Raw genomic sequence first — 20,618 nt, 5'->3', positions numbered from 1 at the left:
TGTTTACTGTTAAGAGCACTGCACTAAACATTCCTTGCCCATAGTGAGCATTCAATCTGAAGGGGGATACAGACATTAATATAAATAAGTTAAATGCCAGATATGCGCATAAGCGCTCTGGGGCCAGGGGTCAGGTAAATGAAGGGTGCAAATCCAGTGCAAGGGTGATGTAGAAGGGAATGGGAGAAGAGAAAGTTAGGGTTTAGTTGGGGAAGGCCTCTTATTTAAGGTCTTATTGTAGTAGTGTCAGATTTATATATCCTAGTCCTGTAGAGATTTTTTGCCTCTTGGTCAGGTCAAATGATTGTTTTAGCTTAAGAATATGGAATTTTAATTTTGAGATGTTTCCAGTTGGTTAAAATTCCAACCTCTATTTTGGACAAGTACTCACGTGTGGAACTGAATAAAAATTTAAGAATTTATTAAGAATTAAGATCACTGAGAAGTTCACTTGTGCATATAAATCGGTTCTCCTTCAGCCACTTGAATTCATAGAGGTAATAATTGCACCACTGAGTATTTGTTGTTGTTTTTTTAAAAATTGTCTTATAGGTTTTTAGAAATGGTAATGAGTTGACTTCTGGGTGAAATTTTTTTCCTTTTGGTGGAAAATCATGAGAAGAAATTTATTAGCCATTGATCATGAATTTCCCAAAGTCTTCCCAAAATTTCCTCAACACTCTACTGTTTCCTCATTTTTCTCCTGATAAGTTCACTTATCTATGCTCTAAATCTTCCTCTTGTCTACCTATCCCTTCTCAACTCCTAAAATCACTTGTTCTTAATTTCCTCTCCTCCTTCCCTTCCATCGTCAACTTCTCACTCTCCAATGTTCCCCCTGACCACCAGCCTTCAAGCATGCATAAACACCCCCCATTTAAAAAAAAAAAACCCTCTCGTCTATTTAGTCCCCCTCCAACTGTTGCTCCATCTCCCTGTGACCATTCCTATCCAGGCTCCTAGATTGGCTTATATAACACCTGCTGCCTCAGTAATCCTTTTCTCGACCCTCTGCAATCTGCTTTTCTACCCTTTCACTCCACTGAGACAGCTCTCCCCAAGGTCTCCAAATGACCTTCTTATAGCCAAGTCCAAAGGATTGTACTCTATCCTGACCCTTCTTGATCCCTCTGCTGCTTTTGACTCTGTGGATCACACCATCCTACTTGAAACATTATTAGGACTTGGTTTTGCTGACATTGTATTAATGTCTATTTCCCCCTCTCAGTAATTGGAGATACTGAGATTCATTGTGTGTCCAAGGTGGATAGTGGGTGGGGTGGAGAAAGGAGTTGGCAGAGCTAAGTGAGAGAAAGCAGGTGTTTAAGGATAGTCATCAGAATTTTCTGCATGCATGTTGATGTCCCCAGGGATTAGGAGAGAAGGAAGTTGAGAGAGGTAGTTATTCTGACACCTCTCTCATCTTCCTTCTCTCCTAATCCTTAGGGACAATAACATGCATGTGGATAATTCTGATAAAATTCTGATAATTCTCACAAAAATTGGAGATGGGTTCAGAGCAATCATAAGTGAAAGCAAGTTGAATTTGTAATGCGGTGGTAGAGGTGAATGATGTGGGCTTCAGAGGAAGAGAAGGTTAGGGATGGAGTGGGTACAGGGAAGATGTTGCCAAAGGAATATTGAGGGGGCAGAAAACAGGCCAGCATCTCCCTTCTCCCCACAAATTTTAGAGGAGTGAGAGAAGAAGCTCCCTTGGGAGAGCGTGGCAGGGAAGACTGCCAGCAAATGAAAGCCAGGTCTTGGTGATGACAAATGGGAGGAGCAGTTGTCTTTGAAAGAGGTTGAAGAAAAAGGAGGAGAATACCCATGCTAGATTGAGGCCTATAGGCCTCATTTATTTGGAGTTGTAGGTTTGAGGGTGGGTAGAATGAGAATGATAGAATGAGACTGAGTTAAGGGAGTGCAGTGTTTGTTGGGGGTGGGATCTCTTGCCTCCTCTCAAAATCTACCCCTTTCATCTGTTCCTCTGACCCCATCCCTTCATACCTATTAAAACACGTCATCTTTCCTTCTTCCTTCCCTGACCACCAACCTCCACCATTCACTTTCCAATAGCTTCTTCCCCACTGCTTTCAAACATGCGCATGTATCCCTTATCCTAAAAAAAAAAACCCCTTCCCTGTCCCTTGGGTCCCTCCAGTTATCACCCCATCTACCATTCCTCTCCAAATTCCTTGAGTTGTCTATATCCGCTGTCTCCACTTCCTCTCCTCCAGTTCTCCCCTTTGACTCCCTCCAATCTGGTTTCCGTCCCCTTCATTCAATGGAAACTTCCCTCTCTAAGGTTACCACCATCATCATCATCAGTATTTTTTGAGCTCTTACTGTTTGCAGAGCACTGGACAAGGTACTTGGGAGAGTATAGTACAAGGGAGTTGGTAAACAACGTTCCCTGCCCACAGTGAGTTTATACCACTGGCCACCTTCTTGCCAACTCTGACGGCCTTTACTCCATCCTAATCCTCCTCGACATCTCGGGTTCCTTCGTCACTGTGGACCACCCCTTTCTCCTTTAAACCTTATCCAACCATGGTTTCCGTGACACTGTTCTCTCCTGGTTCTCCTCCTGTCTCTCTGACCACTCCGTTTCGGTTTCTTTCTCAGACCTCTGCCTCCCACCCGACAGTGGGGTCCCTCCAAGCTCAGTGCTGGGTCCCTTTCTATTTTCCATCTACACTCACTCCCTTGGAAAGCACAGTCATTTCCGTTGCTTAAAGTACCATCTTTACACGGATGATGCTCAAATTTTACCTCTCTGGCCCTGACTTCTTTCCTTCTCCACAGTCTCACATTTCCTTTTGCCTTCAGGTTATCTCTACCTGGAAATCTCACCAAGACCTTAATCTAAACATGTCCAAAACAGAACTCCTCATTTTGTCACCCTAACCTGTCCCTCCCCCTGTCTTTTCCATCAGTGTAGACAGTACCACTATGCTCCCTATCTCATAAGGCCATAACCTTGGCAATATCCTCGACTTATATCTCTCATTCAACTCCCCTACTTGATCTGTCGCCAAATCCTTTTGGTTCCGCCATCACAAGGTCACTAAAATCCTTTCTTCTCCATCCAGACTGCTAACTCTGCTGATTCAAACACCTATCCTATTCCACCTGGATTACTGCATCTTCCTCCTCGTTGACCTCCCTGCTTCCTGTCTTTCCCCACTCTGCTGTCTGGATCAATTAAAAAGAAATTCAGTCCACATCTCCCCACTCCTGAAAAACCTCCAGTGGTTGCCTATCTACTTCCACATCAAAGAGAAACTCCTTCCAGTGACTTAAAAGCACTCAGCTCACCTCTGCCTCACTCTTCTTGTGCCAATTTGCTCACTGTGCCTCGATCTTGTATATCTTACTGCCAACCCCTTTCCCACATCTTTCCTCTGGCCTAGAACTCTCTCCTCCTCCATATATGTTAGACCACCACTCTCCCCACCTTCAGAGCCTTATTAAGATCACATCTCTTTCACGAGGCCTTCCGTCATAAAACCCTCTTTTCCCAAATTCCCTCTCTCCACCATCACCTATGCATTTGGATCCTTACCCTTTGAGCACTTCATATTCACCACACTCTGATCCCCACAACTCTTATGTACATATCTACAACATTTATTTATATTAATATCTGTCTCCCCCTCTAGACTCTAAGTTGCTTGTGGGCAGGGAATCTCTCTACCAACTCTGTTGTTTTTTACTCTCCTAAGTACTTAGTTTCCCCCTCAGGATCGTACCTGGAGAGTTTCCAGTACTCTACCAGTCTCAGCTAAGGGAGGGAGAGTCGAGCAGAGGCATACCTATTCCATTCCTAGCTTGGGCAGTGGCTAGGAAATGGAAGGCAATCTGCTACAAGTCAGAACTCACCTGTGCTGGGCAGCAGTGGCATAGAAGAGAGTCGAGGGCGGAGACTCAAGTTTACTGCGAGGAAGAAGGCAATGGTAAACCATTTCTGCATTTTTACCAAGAAAACTCTATGGATACACTACCAGAACAGTTGCTTTCTGGGCGAGATGTGTCCATTAAGTCACTGTGGGTCCGAAACAACAGCATAATACAGACAACACAAGCACTTAGTAAAGTGCTCTGCCCACAGTAAGCACTCAATAAATATCAGTGATTGATTCATAGATTTATGGGAGATTTGAGGTGGGTAAGAGGGGAGAACAGAGATGGGCTGAGGGAAGAGCATAGTGAAAATCCTGAGTCCTCAAGGACTGCAGCTTTTAGTCCCTTGTTCTGAAGGAATGAGATTCCCCAATCCTCTAAAGACTTGGAGAGTCATTTCTGGTGGCGGTGGTGAAGAGTCTCAGTGGAAAGCTGCACGCCCTAGGGAGCATGATCATTGGCGAGGGTCTGGATGGATGGTGAGGATGGCAAAGTTCTTCCTGGGGGTGGTAGGGGTCTCCCCAAGGGCCTGTGGATATGGGTGATTTTCCTGTTGTTTGTTGTGGTTTGGTCTGGGAGTTCGCTATTTAGTATAAAATACCATTTTATGAATACGTAACAAGAAAATACCTTTTTAATTTAGGGAAAGCTGTGAAGATTCATTATTTTCTTCCATTTTAAGCCACAGGAATAGTTTCTCGGTCCAATTTAAACTCTCCTCTACATATGTGCTGCAAATGACGTCAGTATGTACTGTCAAGCCATTCCAAAGCTAACGGCTCAACAGAGCAACCTCACGAGGTCATCACATTAGTCAACAGGATCTTGAGCTTGATGGAAGGAGTCATTTAGTTGAATTTCAACTGCAGAGAGAGTCCTTTCAATTGAGTTAGCCCATAAGTACCCTCTAGGCTATAAGCTCCTTGAGGGCAGGGAATGTGTGTACCAACACTATATTGTACTCTTCCAACCACTCTATTGTATTATGCTGTGAATATGGTTAGTGCTCAACGTGAATACCACCAATTGATCTACTGGAACCAACCGTATTTTCTATTTGCTGATAGGTATAGGCAAATTACATTTCTCTTTTAACATATAAGAAAACAGATTCATTATGGGATCGTGACTACAGCTTCTTAAATATTAAATCGATATATGATGCTATATATATAGACAGTAAGAGCCTCTTTTTTAATATCATCTTAGCTGTGTATTCTTCTCCTACCTTCCCCCACCTCCACTTCCTTAGGGTCAGTTTGCTCCTTTCTGAATTGGAGTCTGGGAAAATATTTAATCATGTTGAATGAAACTATTTAGTCACTGGAAGGATATACACAACCCAAAAGACTAGCCTAGGACAAAACTTGAATGGGCTTAAGTTTGTTAATATGATTATTAAGAACAATCCTATCCATATGTGGTGGTTTGGTAGCTACTGGGTAAGTATGGTTTTGCCAGAAATATTCCAGAGTTGTTGTTTTTTTTTTTTACCAGAATATAGTTTATGCCACCAAATGGGCAGAATGTAAACACCGCCAGTAATTCATTGAACATGGGAAACAAGGTTTTTTGTTTGTTTTTTTGAAAAATTTGAAGTCTTGATTAGAGTGATTTATGAATAGTGTATCCATTATTCTATTTAAAGTAAAGCAAAATTATAATAAGTGGTAAACTGTGTAATTTTATTCTCATGCTCAGATACCAAGGTTTAAAGGACATGGTAAACAGAAGAAAAGTGGGGAGAAGTCTGGTGAAAAGGTAAAATGCATGTGAGCATAGAAAATAAAAGTGGGTTTAGATTTCTTTAAGGTAAAAAGCAGCCTGTCCTAAAATAAGTAATGCTCAGTTGACAGTCAACTAACTATACCTGATTAAGGTGCATCTATCCCAGTGTCTAGAACAGTGCTTGGCCTATAGCACGTGCTTAACAAGTACTAATATTATTATTATTATTATAAACATGAACCCAGAGTTGCAGCTTTCTTCTAAAATGTTGTACTTGGCATTTACTTATTATACCAAAATATTTTAACTGTTATTAATATAGAAAGCAACAAAATTAATAAGTTCAAATTGCATTTATAGTTCTGTTTTTACTCCTGTTGCAGTTGTACATGATATAGGTTAAAAGAAGATCACACAACTTTCAATTTTCCGATTTTCTTTTCTATTTACACTCAGCTGTAAATATTTGATAGGTTATTCCTCAAACTTTTTGGAAGGTTATTTCATGTGGTAGTAACTTTATCATTCACGTATTTAAGATACATTTTGGAAGAGAAAAGGCACACAGTGTTATTGTTTAAGCCTGGTATCCACCCTTGGTTGCTTTTTTTCCCTCTTTGGGCCAAAGAAAGGGAGTTCACTACAGATTAGTTGTTCTCTTGCCCTTTTTTTGTTTTTTGGAAGTGGAAGATGGGGGAAGAAGAGATTTTATCAAAGCTACTTAAGTCACAAAACTGCCTAAATATTTTCAATGAAAATGTTTTTTAAAGAATTTGGTTTAAAATAAAAGCAAGCTAGTTGATTTTAAGGAAGTTTCTGGGTAGTAATAATAATAATATTGTTAAGCACAGGAATAGATACAAGATAATCAGGTCAGATACATCCCCTGACCATCAGCTGTAAGACACTATCAGCTACCCCCGACTTAGACCATGAACCCCATGTGGGACAAGGCAGTATCTGACATGATTAACTGGTATTTATCCTAGCGCTTAGAACAGTGAGTGACACATAGCAAACACTTTACAAATACCATAACTGTTCATTATTATTATCACCTTAGCTCACTGGTCTCCTATTGCAACCCAACCTGCACACTTTACTTCTCTAACACCAAACTACTCCACACCTCAATCTCATCTATCCCACTTCAGGCCTTTGGCCTGGAACTCCCTCCTCCTTCATATTCAACAGACCACCACTCTCCCCATCTTCAGAGTCCTCCTAAAAATCACATCTCCTCCAACAGATCCTCCTTGACAAAGCCTGCATTTCCTCTGTACCCCTTAAGCACTTGATAGTCACCCCACACTCAGCTCCACAGCATTTATGTACATATCCTTAGACTCTGCCGTTTCCTTTATCTGTAATTCATTTCACTATGTCACCCCCTCTAGAGTGTAAGTTCCTTGTGGAGAGGGATTGTGTCTACCAAATCTATTTGTGTTGTACTTTCCCAAGCTCTTCCTACAGTGTTCTGCACATCATGAGCGCTCGTTAAATACTATTGATTGATTAATGGGGCTTCACAGTCTAAGTGGGAGAGAGCCAAGGCAGCCTATTCCTGACTTACTCATTCCTCTTCATCATCACAGAGACTTGGCTCTCGCTTGATTACACTTTCCCATGCTCCCTCTTCTCAAGGGAGCCTCAATTTCTTCCACTCTCCCCAGCTCACAGGGAGATACGGTGAAGTTTCCCTGCTCTTCACCCGCAATATAGTTTTCTCTGTCTTGCCCCCTCCAGCTTTCTCCTCTTCCTTGGAGTCATATTTTATCCATCTGTAACATGCTCTACAGCTGTTAATTGCTGTGATCTACCATCCTACTGGTTCCACCTCTTCATTTCTTCCTAACAGCTGCTCTTCTTGCTATTTTGTTCTTCTTTCCTTCTCCCACTAATCCTTCGACTTCTGCATTAATGACCCCACTGACTACTCCCCCGACTTCAGCTGCTCACTTCCTCTTGCAAGTTAACTAACATTCATGTGCTTTCTGACAGCCCCAGATATCAAATACCTGATTTTTCAAATATCTGAAATCTTTTTTGTGATGAGTCCCCTACCTATGGGTTTTTGTTTTGTTGGTTTGTTTTTTTACTTGACAGCCTAGACCCCCATGAAGGAGCTGGCTAAAAAGAATCTACCTTCCAGTGAATTTAAAGCTATATGGAAAAGTCAGGCGCCAGCCCAATTTCTGACCTATGTGGCTGTCCTTGACTGCACTGCTGGTTAGAAATAGATAGCAGGCATTTGTCCCTTTGGATTGTTTTCAGCCCATTCTTGTTCTGTTTCAGAATGGGCTAGAGTCCAAAGATCCTTCCTTCCTTCCTTCCTCCCCATAGCACACCTATGTCCCTTGTGGGACGAGGACTGTGTCTGACCTAATTAACTTGTGTCTGCCCCAGTGCTTAGTATAGTGCATGGCATTTAACAAGGTATCATTTAAAAAAAAAAATCCAGACATCCCCTGATGAGTCATAATCTCAAATTTCCCATCCCATTATTTCTGTACATATCTGAGAGTTTGCTGCATTTTAGACTCTTCCTGTACTGTAGCAGAAATTCTAAGTGTACTGAGTTTGTTTTGAGTGATATTGGAGGTAATGGGAGGTTTTCTCAATTTTGATGGTAGTATTTTAGTCAAATACAGTTTGGAGTGAAATGAGAAAAAATTTTCAATAATGATGGTATTTGTTAAGTGCTTACTATATTCCTCCAAGAGGCCTTCCCAGACTGAGCTCCTCTTCTCCCTCTACTCCCTCTACCACCCCCCCTTCACCTCTCCGCAGCTAAACCCTCTTTTCCCCCCTTTCCCTCTGCTCATCCCCCTCTCCCTTCCCATCCCCTCAGCACTGTACTCGTCCGCTCAACTGTATGTATTTTCATTACCCTATTTATTTTGTTAATGAAATGTACATCGCCTTGATTCTATTTAGTTGCCATTGTTTTTACGAGATGTTCTTCCCCTTGACTCTATTTATTGCCGTTGTTCTTGTCTGTCCATCTCCCCCGATTAGACTGTAAGCCCGTCAAACGGCAGGGACTGTCTCTATCTGTTGCCGACTTGTTCATTCCAAGCGCTTAGTACAGTGCTGTGCACATAGTAAGCGCTCAATAAATACTATTGAATGAATGAATATGTTTCAAGCACTGTTCTAAGAGCTGGGCTACGTACAATCTAGTTAGGTTGGACACTGTCCCTGTCCCACATGGGACTCACAGTCTTAATCCCCATTTTACAGATGGGGTAACTGATGCACAGAGAAATTAAGTGACTTGCCCCAGGTCACACAACAGACAAGTGGTAGAGCTGAGACTAGAACCCAGGTCCTTCTGACCCCCAGACTACTCCATACACTAGGCCATGCTGATTCTGAAAAATTGTACCGTGAGTTAGAGGTTGACTTCATCACAAACTGTTTCTCATCATTAGACTACTGTACTGAAATGTTTAATCAGTCAGTAGTATTTAGTGAGCACTTACTCTGTTCAGGGTACTATATTGAATGCTTGGGAGAGTACAGCAGTGATAGTAAACATTATTCCTGATCTCAAGGACCTTACAGTTTAGCTGGGGAGAGAGATTCTAAAAAAATTACAGGTAAGGGGAAACAACCAAAGTAAAAAGATTTGTGTACTTAAGTTCTTTGTTTGGGGATTGAGTACCCAAATGCTTAGGTGATACTGAAGTGCTGAAGTGGCAGTAGAGGAGAAAAATAAGGTGGGAAAGGCCTCCAGAAAGAAATTTGATTTTAGAAGAGCCTCGATGGAGGAGAGAACAGCTGTACCCTGGATGGGATGGGTTAGGGAGTTCCAAGGAGAAGAGAGGGCGTGACCAGGAGGTAGATGGTGAGAGAGAAAAGAACGAGGCACAGAGATGGACAAGGGTGGGATTGGCTTGAAGGTAATGAAGCATATGAACTGGGGAATAGTTGAAGAGAAGACAGGATAAGTAACGGGAGAGTTCTGAATGAGTGCCATTTAGGTTCTAGATCAAAGCTGGTATGTTTCTGTTTTAATGATAGTTCATGTTTGAATTACTGTTATTTGGTACTCTTAAATTACTGCTTTAGATTTTAAAGTAATTGAAATGATCCCTTTTTTATGGTATTTGTTTAAGCACTTACTATGTATCAAACAAGTACTCTTCTTAGCACTGGGATAAGTTTAATTAGGTCAAACACAATCCCTGTCCTGTATGGACCTCACGGTTTAAGTAGAAAGGAGAACAGATATTGAATCCCCATTTTTCAGTTGAGAAGAAGAGAGGCACCAAGAAGTTAAGTGACTTGTCCAAGGTCACCCAGCAAGCAAATTGGCAGAGCTGGGATTAGAACCCAGGTCCTCTGACTCCAGGGCCCGTGGTCTTTCCACTAGGCCATGCTGCTTCTCAAGGATTTACAATTTTATGATGGAACTCCTTCCCTGAACACCTTTATGAATAGGTTAGATGGATACCTATTTGGTATTGTTTAGCAACTCTCAAGGAAAGTGGATGTAGTTGGGTACATTGTTGGGACTCACCAATCTGGGCTCTGCTAATTTGGATCTCACAGAGGTTTAATAGCACTTTTGTACATGTTGAAATATTCATGATGGCACCGCCAAATGTGCACTTCTAATTTTGAGATTTCAATCCTTTGTAAAATTAAAGAGAATGTTAGCTGTCACTGAATTGTGCCCATTGTACTCACAGGGTTTTGTGGCTTTTGGAAGTCTTTAAGTTCAGTGATTCAAGTCTGGGTTGCATAATTGACTTTACAAAGATGCCTTTTTATTATTTGTTTTATTCTCTCTCGATATTCTGATCGAGTTCATTCAAGATTAAAATCTTCCTTGAATGTGCTTTCTCATTCTCTTTTGAAAGGCCTCTGAAACCAGTCAAAGTGATAAGAGCGTGTCATCATCAGAAACAAAGAGCAAGAGCAGTCTGCATATATTAGCAAATGAAACAAAGCTTGGTTCTTCATTAAAAAACCTACCTTTAGATGCCAAAGATAAAAGTGATATATGTCCAGATGAAGATGATGTAGAAGGAGATTCTTTCTTTGATGATCCCATTCCAAAACTGGAGAAAACTTATGGTTGGTGAGTGAGTGAAAGCAATATATGGTGCATGGACTAAATTTGGGACGGTAAGCTGTTTCCTCTAGCCTCTGACTCTCTTCCCCTGACTAAGCCTAGAGAAGCAGTGATCAATCAACCAATCAGTGGTATTTATTGGTTACTTACTGCGTCAGCCAGAGGCATAGATTTCAGTGCCCTAGAAATTCATTCATTCATTCAATTGTATTTATTAAGCACTTACTGTGTGTAGAGCACTGTACTAAGCGCTTGGGAAAGTGCAATACAACAATAAACAGTGACGATCCCTGCCCACAATGAGCTCACAATCTAGAGTGGGGGAGACAGACATCAATATAAATAAGTAAAAATCAAGATATATACATAAGTGCAGTGGGGCTGGCTACGACTTGGTAGAGGGAGGGCAAAGAGAGCAAGTCAGGGCGACGCAGAAAGGAGTGGGAGATGAGGAGAAGTGGGGCTTAGTCTGGAAAGGCCTCTTTATGGAGGAGATGTGCCTTCAGTAGACTTTGAAGGGGTTGCCATTCCATTGGCTGTCCTTTCCTCCTGGCCCATCCCAAACTTAGTATTTAGTTAGGCATCCCCTCCCTATGTCTGCCAACTCCGTTGTATTGTACTCTCCTCACATAGCAAGCACTCAGTAAATACCACTGATGGTGATTCCCTTTGAAATCAATATGGTATATCAGTTAGACAGGCCAGCGATTCCTAAGACATCTTTTTTTTCTTTTTGGACAATTTTGAATGGAATGGGAATTCTCATATGATTGATACCACATAAACTTGTAAAGAAAATTTCTCCAGTTTGTCTGTTACAAGCCCAATTGAGTTCTAACTCTGCTTTGGGAAGGGCTCAGGAAGCTCCTGGGTGCTGGAGGGAGGCATTCACCTAGGAAGCTGAGTAAGGGGAAGAGAAATAAGATTCTTCTTAGCTTTCTGCAGCCAACCTTGGCATGGAGGGCAGCCATCCGAGACTCCAGATAAATCAGTGGGAATGGGAATGGTGGCCTTTTGGTGGAGGAATTAGGGTTCGCCTGGCAGGGCACCAGATTTTCAACCTGTTCCTGGAAAGGTAAAACTGGAGGGCTATAACATCTTGCTGCCATTCATAGACATCCTGGCCCCGCTTCAGGGGGCCCCAGGGCTACTTTGGCCAAGAGAAAGCCTAAGGAGTGACAAAGATTTCAAGACTGATAATGGTGTTAGTGTTTTTGGCTAGCACTGCTTGTACCTTCCCACCCTCCCCAGGCATGTTTCCAGGGGGGCAGTGGGTGCACCAAGCAAGTGGGCAGCTAGTGGGTGCAGCATGGTGGGAAGTGCTGGAAAGAATTTTATATATCAAGCCCCTTCTATAGCCAAAGTGCGGCCCCATAGAAAGAGAACAGAGCTGGGAGTCAGAGGACGTGGGTTCCTATCGTAGCTCTGCCACTTGTTTGCTGGGTGACCACTTCTCTGTGCCTTGGTTAACCTTATCCGTAAATGGGGGTTAAGACTCTGTGGGACAAGGACTGTGTCCAACCTGATTATCGGTATCTACCTCAGCACTTAGAACAGTGCCTGGCACATAATGAGTTCTCCTTAACAAATGCCATTAAAAAAAAAAGTGACCACAGCATGATGCCAAAGCCATGCCATGGTGTCCCAGTCCAGCAGGCTGTCGGTAGCCTGCACAACTACTTTGGTAACTGCTGTGGCCTTTACTGCCCACTCTTAGCCAGCTATTTTCAGGTTTCCCATTAGGCCCATTCTCCATTCTCTACGACACTCTAGGTGGCTCTTCCTTCAGAAATTTTCACCACTGATGGCATAGCCCCATCAGAAGGACCAGCTTCTGGCTGGTCTCCCACCCTTTCCCTCTCCCCTGCCGCCTTGGAAGAGTGAGGTCAGACTTTGTGGGGCCAAATAGTTATACTAAGATTGCTGTGTAATGCAAATGAATCATTGACACAGTAATGGTATATAGAATATTAAGAGTAGATACTAGTTGTCAAGGGAATCAATCAGTCATATTTATTAAGCGCTTACTGTGTGCAGAGCACTGTTCTAAGTGCCTGGGAGAGTACACTATGCGATATAACAGACACCGTCCCTGCCCACGTCGAGCTTACAGTCTCCAGGGAATCCTGTAATAACAGCATTTCAGTTAGAATCTTTCATTTTGGAGAAATGTTTTTAACGTCTCTATCCAGTGGGGCATCGCATCAGCCACGTGAGCCTTCTCCATAGTTAAAACCGGTCTTTTCTTTTTATTTCAACCAAAGTTTCGCGTGATCGTTTGTATTGGTTATGAACTCCTTGAAGGAAGGGACAGTTACTATTCAGTGTGCTTTGTTGGCTAAACATAAATACATTCTGTTAAATACTTCTGATGATGGTAATGATAAACGCCACCAAAATAACAAGGGCCAAAGTGATGTGAAATTCATTCTGCTCTTTTTTTCCCATGGCCCATTCATTAGTAGGTATTTTTCCCTATATGATGGCTTTATAAAATATTTATCTAGAGTCTGTCGGTCAGAAGAATCGATGCAAGTACTTATCCATTCATCTTTTCCCTTGGCTGCCTTTCTTATTCGTGGGTGGAAAAGGGCTTCTGATAAAAACAATGATGCTGAAGATGCAGGTGTAGAAGAAACATGTAATGTGCCAGATGACAAGCAGAAGTTTCCTAAAAGGTGAGGAGTTGATTGTTTTATTAAATACTCTGCTCTAACAATCATAATAATGGTATTTGTTAAGCGCTTACTATGTGCCAAGCACTGTTCTAAGCGCTGGGAAAGATACAAGATTATCAAGTTGTCCCACTTGGGTCTCACAGGCTTAATCCCTATTTTACTGATGAGGTAACTGAGGCACAGAGAAGTTAAATGACTTGCCCAAAGTCACACAGCTGACCTGTGGCGGAGCCGGGATTAAAACCCACGACCTCTGACTCCCAAGCCCGGGCTCTTTCCACAGAGCCATACTGCTTCTAGATTAATCTGTAGTTGTTACTTGCTTACCCCCTTCCATAAGGTCGATTTTAAGCCCCTAGATTGTAGAATGAATCAACTTTATTCCTGCACATTTATTTAAAATGTTTTATTTAAAATGAATTTCAGAGACTTGCATCATTAATGAACAAAGAAAGGGAAACATACCGATAAGCCCCGTTCTTGAATTTCTCCATAGGAAAAGTGAATCCAACAAACATGTCGGAAGCCTAACGTCTCTTTCTAATGCTCCTCCCTTAAAAAGTGGATTGAACTCTCTGACTGGAGCATCTTTCCTAAAGGAATCTGAAAGTAAGTATCCAAGGTGATGGAATCCAGTATCCCAACCTAATTGGCAAAATCATCTGAAATCATAGTAGTAACAGTTTTTTCTTGAATCGACCCCAGTGCTTAGTGTGGGGCTCGGCATAGAGTAAGCAGTTAACAAATACTATTATGCTCATATTTTGTGCAAAGCACCATACAAATCTTTGGGGGAAATTACACAGATTAGAGAAGTAGACACGGCTCCTGGCCCGCAAAGGGGTCGCCATCTAGGAATAAGGTGGGGAGAGGGGACTGACACATACGGAAAAATGCTACCAGTAAAAACACAAGAACAACGGGAAAGAGAGGATGATAGTGATGCAAACAATAAGATCGAGAGGGTCCTGGGGCTAGAGGAGCAGAATTTCTTGCAGCTCAGAACCCAGCAATCATAGACACAGTAACCGCCACAAATCTGCCTTAGCTAATGTTCTAATTACCACCCCATCACTGTTAACCCAGGCCAGTCCAGCTGTGTATTACCCGGTTTCTATTTCAAGAATAAAAGTTCTGCGGCCTAAAGTTGCCGATCATTATGTGGAGTAGTTCTGAAACTGCTTCCGTCCTTTCTGCTGGCACAGGGCAGGTTAGGAGTGCTCCCCCAGGGAGATTAAGGAAGGGAGGTGGCCAAGGTTACTGCAGGTGATTTCCTGCAACCATTTGAAACCAGTTTCAGGTCTCTCATCTCCTCTTCAAATAGCAGTTGAGGTGAACAGAACTGGACTTAGCACAGACTCTGCTCTCCTGGGGTGATGATGGGGAAATTTCTGAGGAGGTTTTCAGCTCTGATTCAACCACTCGTACCATCATGGAGAAGCCAAAGGATCATGGTGAACTTCGTAGGGCAGTCAGATTTGCTTAGTAATTGCCAGAGCTCGTGCCTTTTGAAGATGTCAAAAGTTTCAGGAAAGTCAACAAATCAGTGTAAATGTCTTTGTGTTTACTCCCTCCACTTTTCAGGCACATGTTATATTGCAAAGTTCATTTGTGTCTGCTCTGCTCTGCTTTGATCTAAAAAGATGTTATGATTCAAGTTATGAATGGTCAACTATATTCTCCTGTAGCTGTTAAGAAAACTTATGGCTAGACTCTTTACTGGTGTGCCATGGCAATAGCCTGACATTTTCTTTGTTTGTGTATATTTTGTTTTGTTTTTTTGGAGGGGAGGAGGGTATTTATTTATTTGTTAAGCATTAACTAGGTGCCAGACACTGTTCTAAGCCCTGGGATAGATACAAGCTAATCAGGTTGGATCCAGTCCATGTCCCACATGGGACTCACAGTATTAATCCGCATTTTACAGATGAGGGAACTGAAGCACAGAACAGCCAAGTGACTTGCCCAAGGTCACACAGCAGACAAGTGCAGCGTTGTTCAGTGGAAAGAGCCCAGGCTTGGGAGTCAGAGGTCGTGGGTTCTAATCCCGGCTCCTCCGCTTGTCAGCTGTCTGACTTTGGGCAAGTCACTTAATAATAATAATGTTGGTATTTGTTAAGTGCTTACTATGTGCAGAGCACTGTTTTAAGCACTGGGGGAGATACAGGGTAATCAGGTTGTCCCACGTGAGGCTCACAGTTAATCCCCATTTTACAGATGAGGTAACTGAGGCCCAGAGAAGTTAAGTGACTTGCCCACAGTCACACAGCTAAGTGGCAGAGTCAGGATTTGAACCCATGACCTCTGACTCCCAAGCCCGGGCTCTTCTCTGTGCCTCAGTTACTTCATCTGTTAAATGGGGATTAAAAACTGTGAGCCCCACATGGAACAACCTGATCACCTTGTATCCCCCCCAGCGCTTAGAACAGTGCTTTGCACATAGCAGTCACTTAACAAATACCACCATTATTATTAAATGGCGAGCCAGGATTAGAACCCAGGTTCTTCCGACTTCCTGGCCCCTGCTTTCCACTAGGCCACATTGCTTCTCAGTTGTCTTCTCCCTTTCTTCCTGAAGATGGTGATTATGGTGACATTTTTGAAGTCCTGTGGCATTTTTTCATTGTTACATGTGTGGAGCTCATGAAGATGTATGAAGATTAAGATCCCTCTTTTTTTATAGATTCTTTTAGGAATACCATCAGATCCAGATGCTTTACCATTTTTCAGACTTTGACTCTAGTAGTCATTTCCCCAAAAGTTCATTCATTAGTTCAGTTGTATTTACTGAGTCCTTACCTTGTACAAAGCACTGTACTAAGGTCTTGGGAGAGTACAGTATAAAAATAAACACACATTCCCTCCCCACAGTGAGCTTACCATCTAGCGGGAGTTGGAGAATTGGAGAGAAGCCATTTTGTCACATTTGGGCCAATTTTCTAGGCTTCGAGTAGGCTCAGTATGTTCAGAAGATCGTTGTGGTATTTTTGTTCTCTTTAAGAGCTGATTCAGCTCTATTTTTCAGTGGTGATGTGGTAGTAGGTAAAAGGATCTGTAACTTCTGTAGGAATGAGTAAAAGGTGTTAAGTTTTTTTTAGCACTCAGCACATCCCTGCAGCTCTTCAGTTTTACTCTTCGACTGGCCTCTCACATTTCTTATCGTAATCTACATGTCACCTCACAGGTTTTTGAGGTTTATGATGAGACTCTGTGCACATCGTCAAAAATATTTAAAGTAGTCAAGGAACTCCTGGGAAACTGAGCTCTTGAAACAGATGAAAAGAAGACCTGCCAAAGTTCACGCAGAGGCATTCTGGCACTGTGGAAAGACAGAAGGCCTCAAAATCAAGATTACCTACCAACCTCTAACTCTAACTATAACCTATGACTATTTATGTTAGGTTTAATGCTGCATCCTAAGCAGTGTAATATGAACAATGAGTGATTACATAAATCCAAAGTGGAAAATCAAGAAAGCCTGGATGGCTTTTGAAAAATGGACAGAGATATTTGACCACAACTGGGCATCAAGCTGCTTATTACACTGTGTCCACCTATATGGCTGTGAGACCTGAATTTGTCATAGAAAGTACATTTGGTTTCCTACTACAACCCTCACACTTCAGTCCTTTAGTGCCAACCTGCTCTTGTGCCTCGATCTTATCTTTCTCATCAACCTCTCACCCGTGTCCTGCCCAGCCTGGCCTGGTCTGGCCTTCCTCTTCAAATCCGACAGATAATTGCTCTCTCCACCTTCAGAGCCTTAGGGAAGGCACATCTCCTCCAAGAGACCTTCCATAACTAAGCCCTCATTTCCTCTTTTCCCTCTCCCTTCTGAGTCACCCTTGCCCTGGTATTTGCCCCCTTTATTCACCCCTCCCTCAGCCCCACAGCACTTTCATACATAGCTGTGATTTATTTCTATTAGTATTGGTAAACCCGTTCCCTGCCCACAGTGAGCTTAGAGTCTAGAAGGGCAGACAGACATATATAACTGTTATATCGTACTCTCCAAAGCGCTTAGTACAGTGTTCTGCACACATTAAGCGCTGCATTAATATGATTGTTTAAGCAATTTGAGCAGCACACCTAAGAACCACACAGAACATCAAAAGCCAGGGAAAAGACTACCAATGACGAAGTCCTGGAATACAGTCAGCTCACCAGCACAGGGACAGTGCTCATCACATCATTCTTTCAGTAAGCAGAACTTGTGAAAAGAATGAAAGCAGGATTCCCAAACAGCTGCTGGGTGGTGAATTGAAAGCAGAGTTGACAAAACAAATCATTTTAAATTATTGGAAATTGGGTTTGCACACTCTATACATTTCTCTATTGATATGCTAAGGAGAATGAGTTAGTTCAGAACTTCCTCCTCCAATCTCAGGAAAGCTTTCTTGATAAGGAGGGAAGGTTCTTAATTAGGCTTTGGATGTTGGAATTTGAGAGAGAAAAGGGAAATCATTTTTTCAGGTATGAGAGATGACCCAGGTTCAGAAATGGACTTGGTTGATAAAAAGTGCCATAAATAAGGCTAATTTCTGTATTTTTTAAAGAAAATACCAGGAAGGCATTATGTTCCTAAGTTAATTGGACAAGAGTGTTTCAATTCTCAGATTCAAGGAGAAATACAGTTTTGAAAGACCTGAAAGTGGTCAGCGGCAAGATTGGAGTCCCTCGTCTTGGTTTACGTAAGCACAGTAGCAGTTTTAGTACTATTTCTTGTAATGAAGTGATCGTTGCTTGGAAGAAAACACAGTCAATTCTCCTATTATACAGCTGATTCTCAAATCTACCTCTCCAGCCCTGGCCTCTCTCCTCTCCGCAGTCTCCTATGCCCTCCTTCCCTCAAGACATCTCTCTTAGGGTGTCCCACTGCCATTCAAAATTTAACATGTGCAAAACAGAACTCTTCAACTTTCTAGCCAAACCTTTTGCTGCCCCTTACTGTCCTCAGTTAGACCTTCACAACATCGCTAAAATCCACCCTTTCCTCTCCATCCAAACTGCTACCATGTTAATCCGATCACATCACTTCGATAACTGTATCAACCTCCTTTCTGACCTCCCAGCCTCCTGTATTCCCCCACTCCAGTCCATATTTCACTCTGCTGCCCAGATTATTATTTCTCTACAGAAATGTTCAGTCCGTGTTTTTCCACTCCTCAGGAACCTCCAGTGGTTGCCCATTCACTTCTGCATCAAACAGAAACTCCTCACCATTTGGCTTTAAAGCACTCAGTCACCTTGCCTGCCCCTACCTCACCATGCTACTCTCCTAGTACAACCAAACCCTCAAACATTGCTCCTCTAATGCTAACCTCTTCACTGTACATCGAACTCATCTGTCTCGCCACTGACCTCTCGTCCGTGTTCATTCAGTAGTATTATTGAGCGCTTACTATGTGCAGAGCACTGAACTAAGCGCTTGGAATGTACAATTCGGCAACAGATAGAGACAATTCCCGCCCATTGATGGGTTTATGGTCTAATCCTTGGAGGCAGACAGACAAAACAATAGCAATAAATAGAATCAAGGGGATGTACGTCTCATTAACAGAATAAATAGGGTAATAAAAATATATACAAATGAGCACAGTACTGAGCGGAAAGGAGAGGAGGAGGAGCAGAGGGAAAGAGGGGAAAGGGGACTTAGCTGAGGGGAGGTGAAGGGGAGGCAGAGAGGGAGCAGAGGGAAAAGGGGAAGCTCAGTCTGGGAAGGCCTCTTGGAGGAGGTGAGCTCTCAGTAGGGCTTTGAAGAGGGGAAGAGAGTTTGGCGGAGGTGAGGAGGGAGGGCATTCCAGGACCACGGGAGGACATGGGCCAGGGGTCGACGGCGGGATAGGCGTGAACGGGGGACGATGAGGTGAGCAGCAGAGGAGTGGAGCGTGCGCGGTGGGCAGTAGAAAGAGAGAAGGGAGGAGAGGTGGGAGGGGGCAAGGTGATGGAGAGCCTTGAAGCCTAGAGTGAGAAGTTTTTGTTTCATGCAGAGGTTGATAGGCAACAAAGGGGAGGCATTTCAGGCCAGAGTTAAGACATAGGCGAGAGACGACATATGTGACACCAAAGTACAGTGAGGAGGCTGACGCTGGAGGAGCGCAGTGTGAGGTATGGGTTAATAAGAATCCTGATCCGTGTTCTACCTCTGGCCTGGAAGGACCTCCCTCCTCAAATCCGACAGACAATTACTGTCCCCCTTTTCAAAGCCTTGTGAAGGCCCATCTCCTCCAAGAGGCATTCCCTTACTAAACCCTCCTTTCCTCTTCTCTCTGTCCCTTCTGACTCACCTTGACTTGCTCCCTTTATTCATCCCCCCTCCCAGCCCCACAGCACTTATGTACAGATCTATAATATATTAATCAGATATATATAAATGTCCATCTCCCCCTCTAGACTGTAAGCTTGTTATAGGCAGGGAATACATCTGTTATATTGTATTCGCCCTAGTGCTTAGTACAGCGCTCTGCATACAGTAATTGCTCAATAATATGATTGACTGGCATAGACTAGCAGAGGGAGGTTGGAATTAGGTAAAAGGAGGAAGGTTAGGTGGTTCGGAGGGGTGACAGGAAAAGGGATAGAAAAGGGAAAGGTAGGTGACAGGAGAAAAGGAACAGAAGAGGAAGAGAAGTTGTTGAGAGAGAGATGGGTAGAAATTGAGAAGAAGAGAGTCGATAAAATTAGGAACCAGTCAGAAGGATAAGAGATGAAGTGAAAAAATGTGATGCTCTGCTTGGTAGATCACTTAAAACTTTAAGTGCCTACCCTACAGTATTGGTTGCTATCCACATATTTTCATTGTTAGAGTACTCATACTATTTCACAAGAACCATGCCAAATAATACTTTTATGACTTTTCACATGTGGCAAAATTTTATGTTGTGCAGTTAGGAAGCAATGATTCTTACCGCTGGCCTTAGCATTTTAATGTTGGAACTGAGTTCAGTATTTTAAGTGATGGTTTGCATTGTATTTAATAACCTTTTCAATATTTAGGAACTGGAGAAGAAGATGAGTACATTGATGATTTTAGCAGGTAAGAAAATGTTGAGGTAAGTTAATAGTGGTATTTTGAAAGCAAAGAGAGTTGTACGTACTTTTTATTTTACGGTACTGGTTAAGTGCATACTATGTACCAGGCACTGAGATAGATATAAGATATTTCACTTGGACATTGGATCACAGTCTTAATTCCCATTTTACAAACGAGATACCTGAGGCGCAGA

General features: G+C 42.6%; 1 protein-coding gene and 1 non-coding gene across 4 annotated transcripts in view; both read left to right on the top strand.

The window, feature by feature from the left end:
- Positions 1-20,618, top strand: part of CEP43 (centrosomal protein 43) — a 67,240-nt gene that overhangs the window by 37,575 nt on the left and 9,047 nt on the right. Inside the window, exons 7-12 of one of the 3 annotated variants that reach the window (XM_029049163.2) lie at positions 5,605-5,664; positions 10,500-10,720; positions 13,306-13,392; positions 13,889-14,001; positions 18,009-18,083; positions 20,389-20,428. In XM_029049163.2, coding sequence (XP_028904996.2) covers positions 5,605-5,664; positions 10,500-10,720; positions 13,306-13,392; positions 13,889-14,001; positions 18,009-18,083; positions 20,389-20,428 — 596 coding nt within the window. The remainder of the gene's footprint in view (positions 1-5,604; positions 5,665-10,499; positions 10,721-13,305; positions 13,393-13,888; positions 14,002-18,008; positions 18,084-20,388; positions 20,429-20,618) is intronic. The other 2 variants (XM_029049165.2, XM_029049166.2) reach the window with 2 other exon arrangements.
- On the top strand, positions 3,735-3,872 carry LOC114806245. Its single transcript, XR_003754280.1, has one exon. It is a non-coding gene; the product is annotated as a small nucleolar RNA SNORA7 (small nucleolar RNA).

Source organism: Ornithorhynchus anatinus, chromosome 21 (genome assembly GCF_004115215.2).
Source record: "Ornithorhynchus anatinus isolate Pmale09 chromosome 21, mOrnAna1.pri.v4, whole genome shotgun sequence".
Lineage (NCBI taxonomy): Eukaryota > Metazoa > Chordata > Mammalia > Monotremata > Ornithorhynchidae > Ornithorhynchus > Ornithorhynchus anatinus.
The sequence above is the reverse complement of the archived record's forward strand: the minus strand, read 5'-3'. Positions and strand labels throughout refer to the sequence as shown.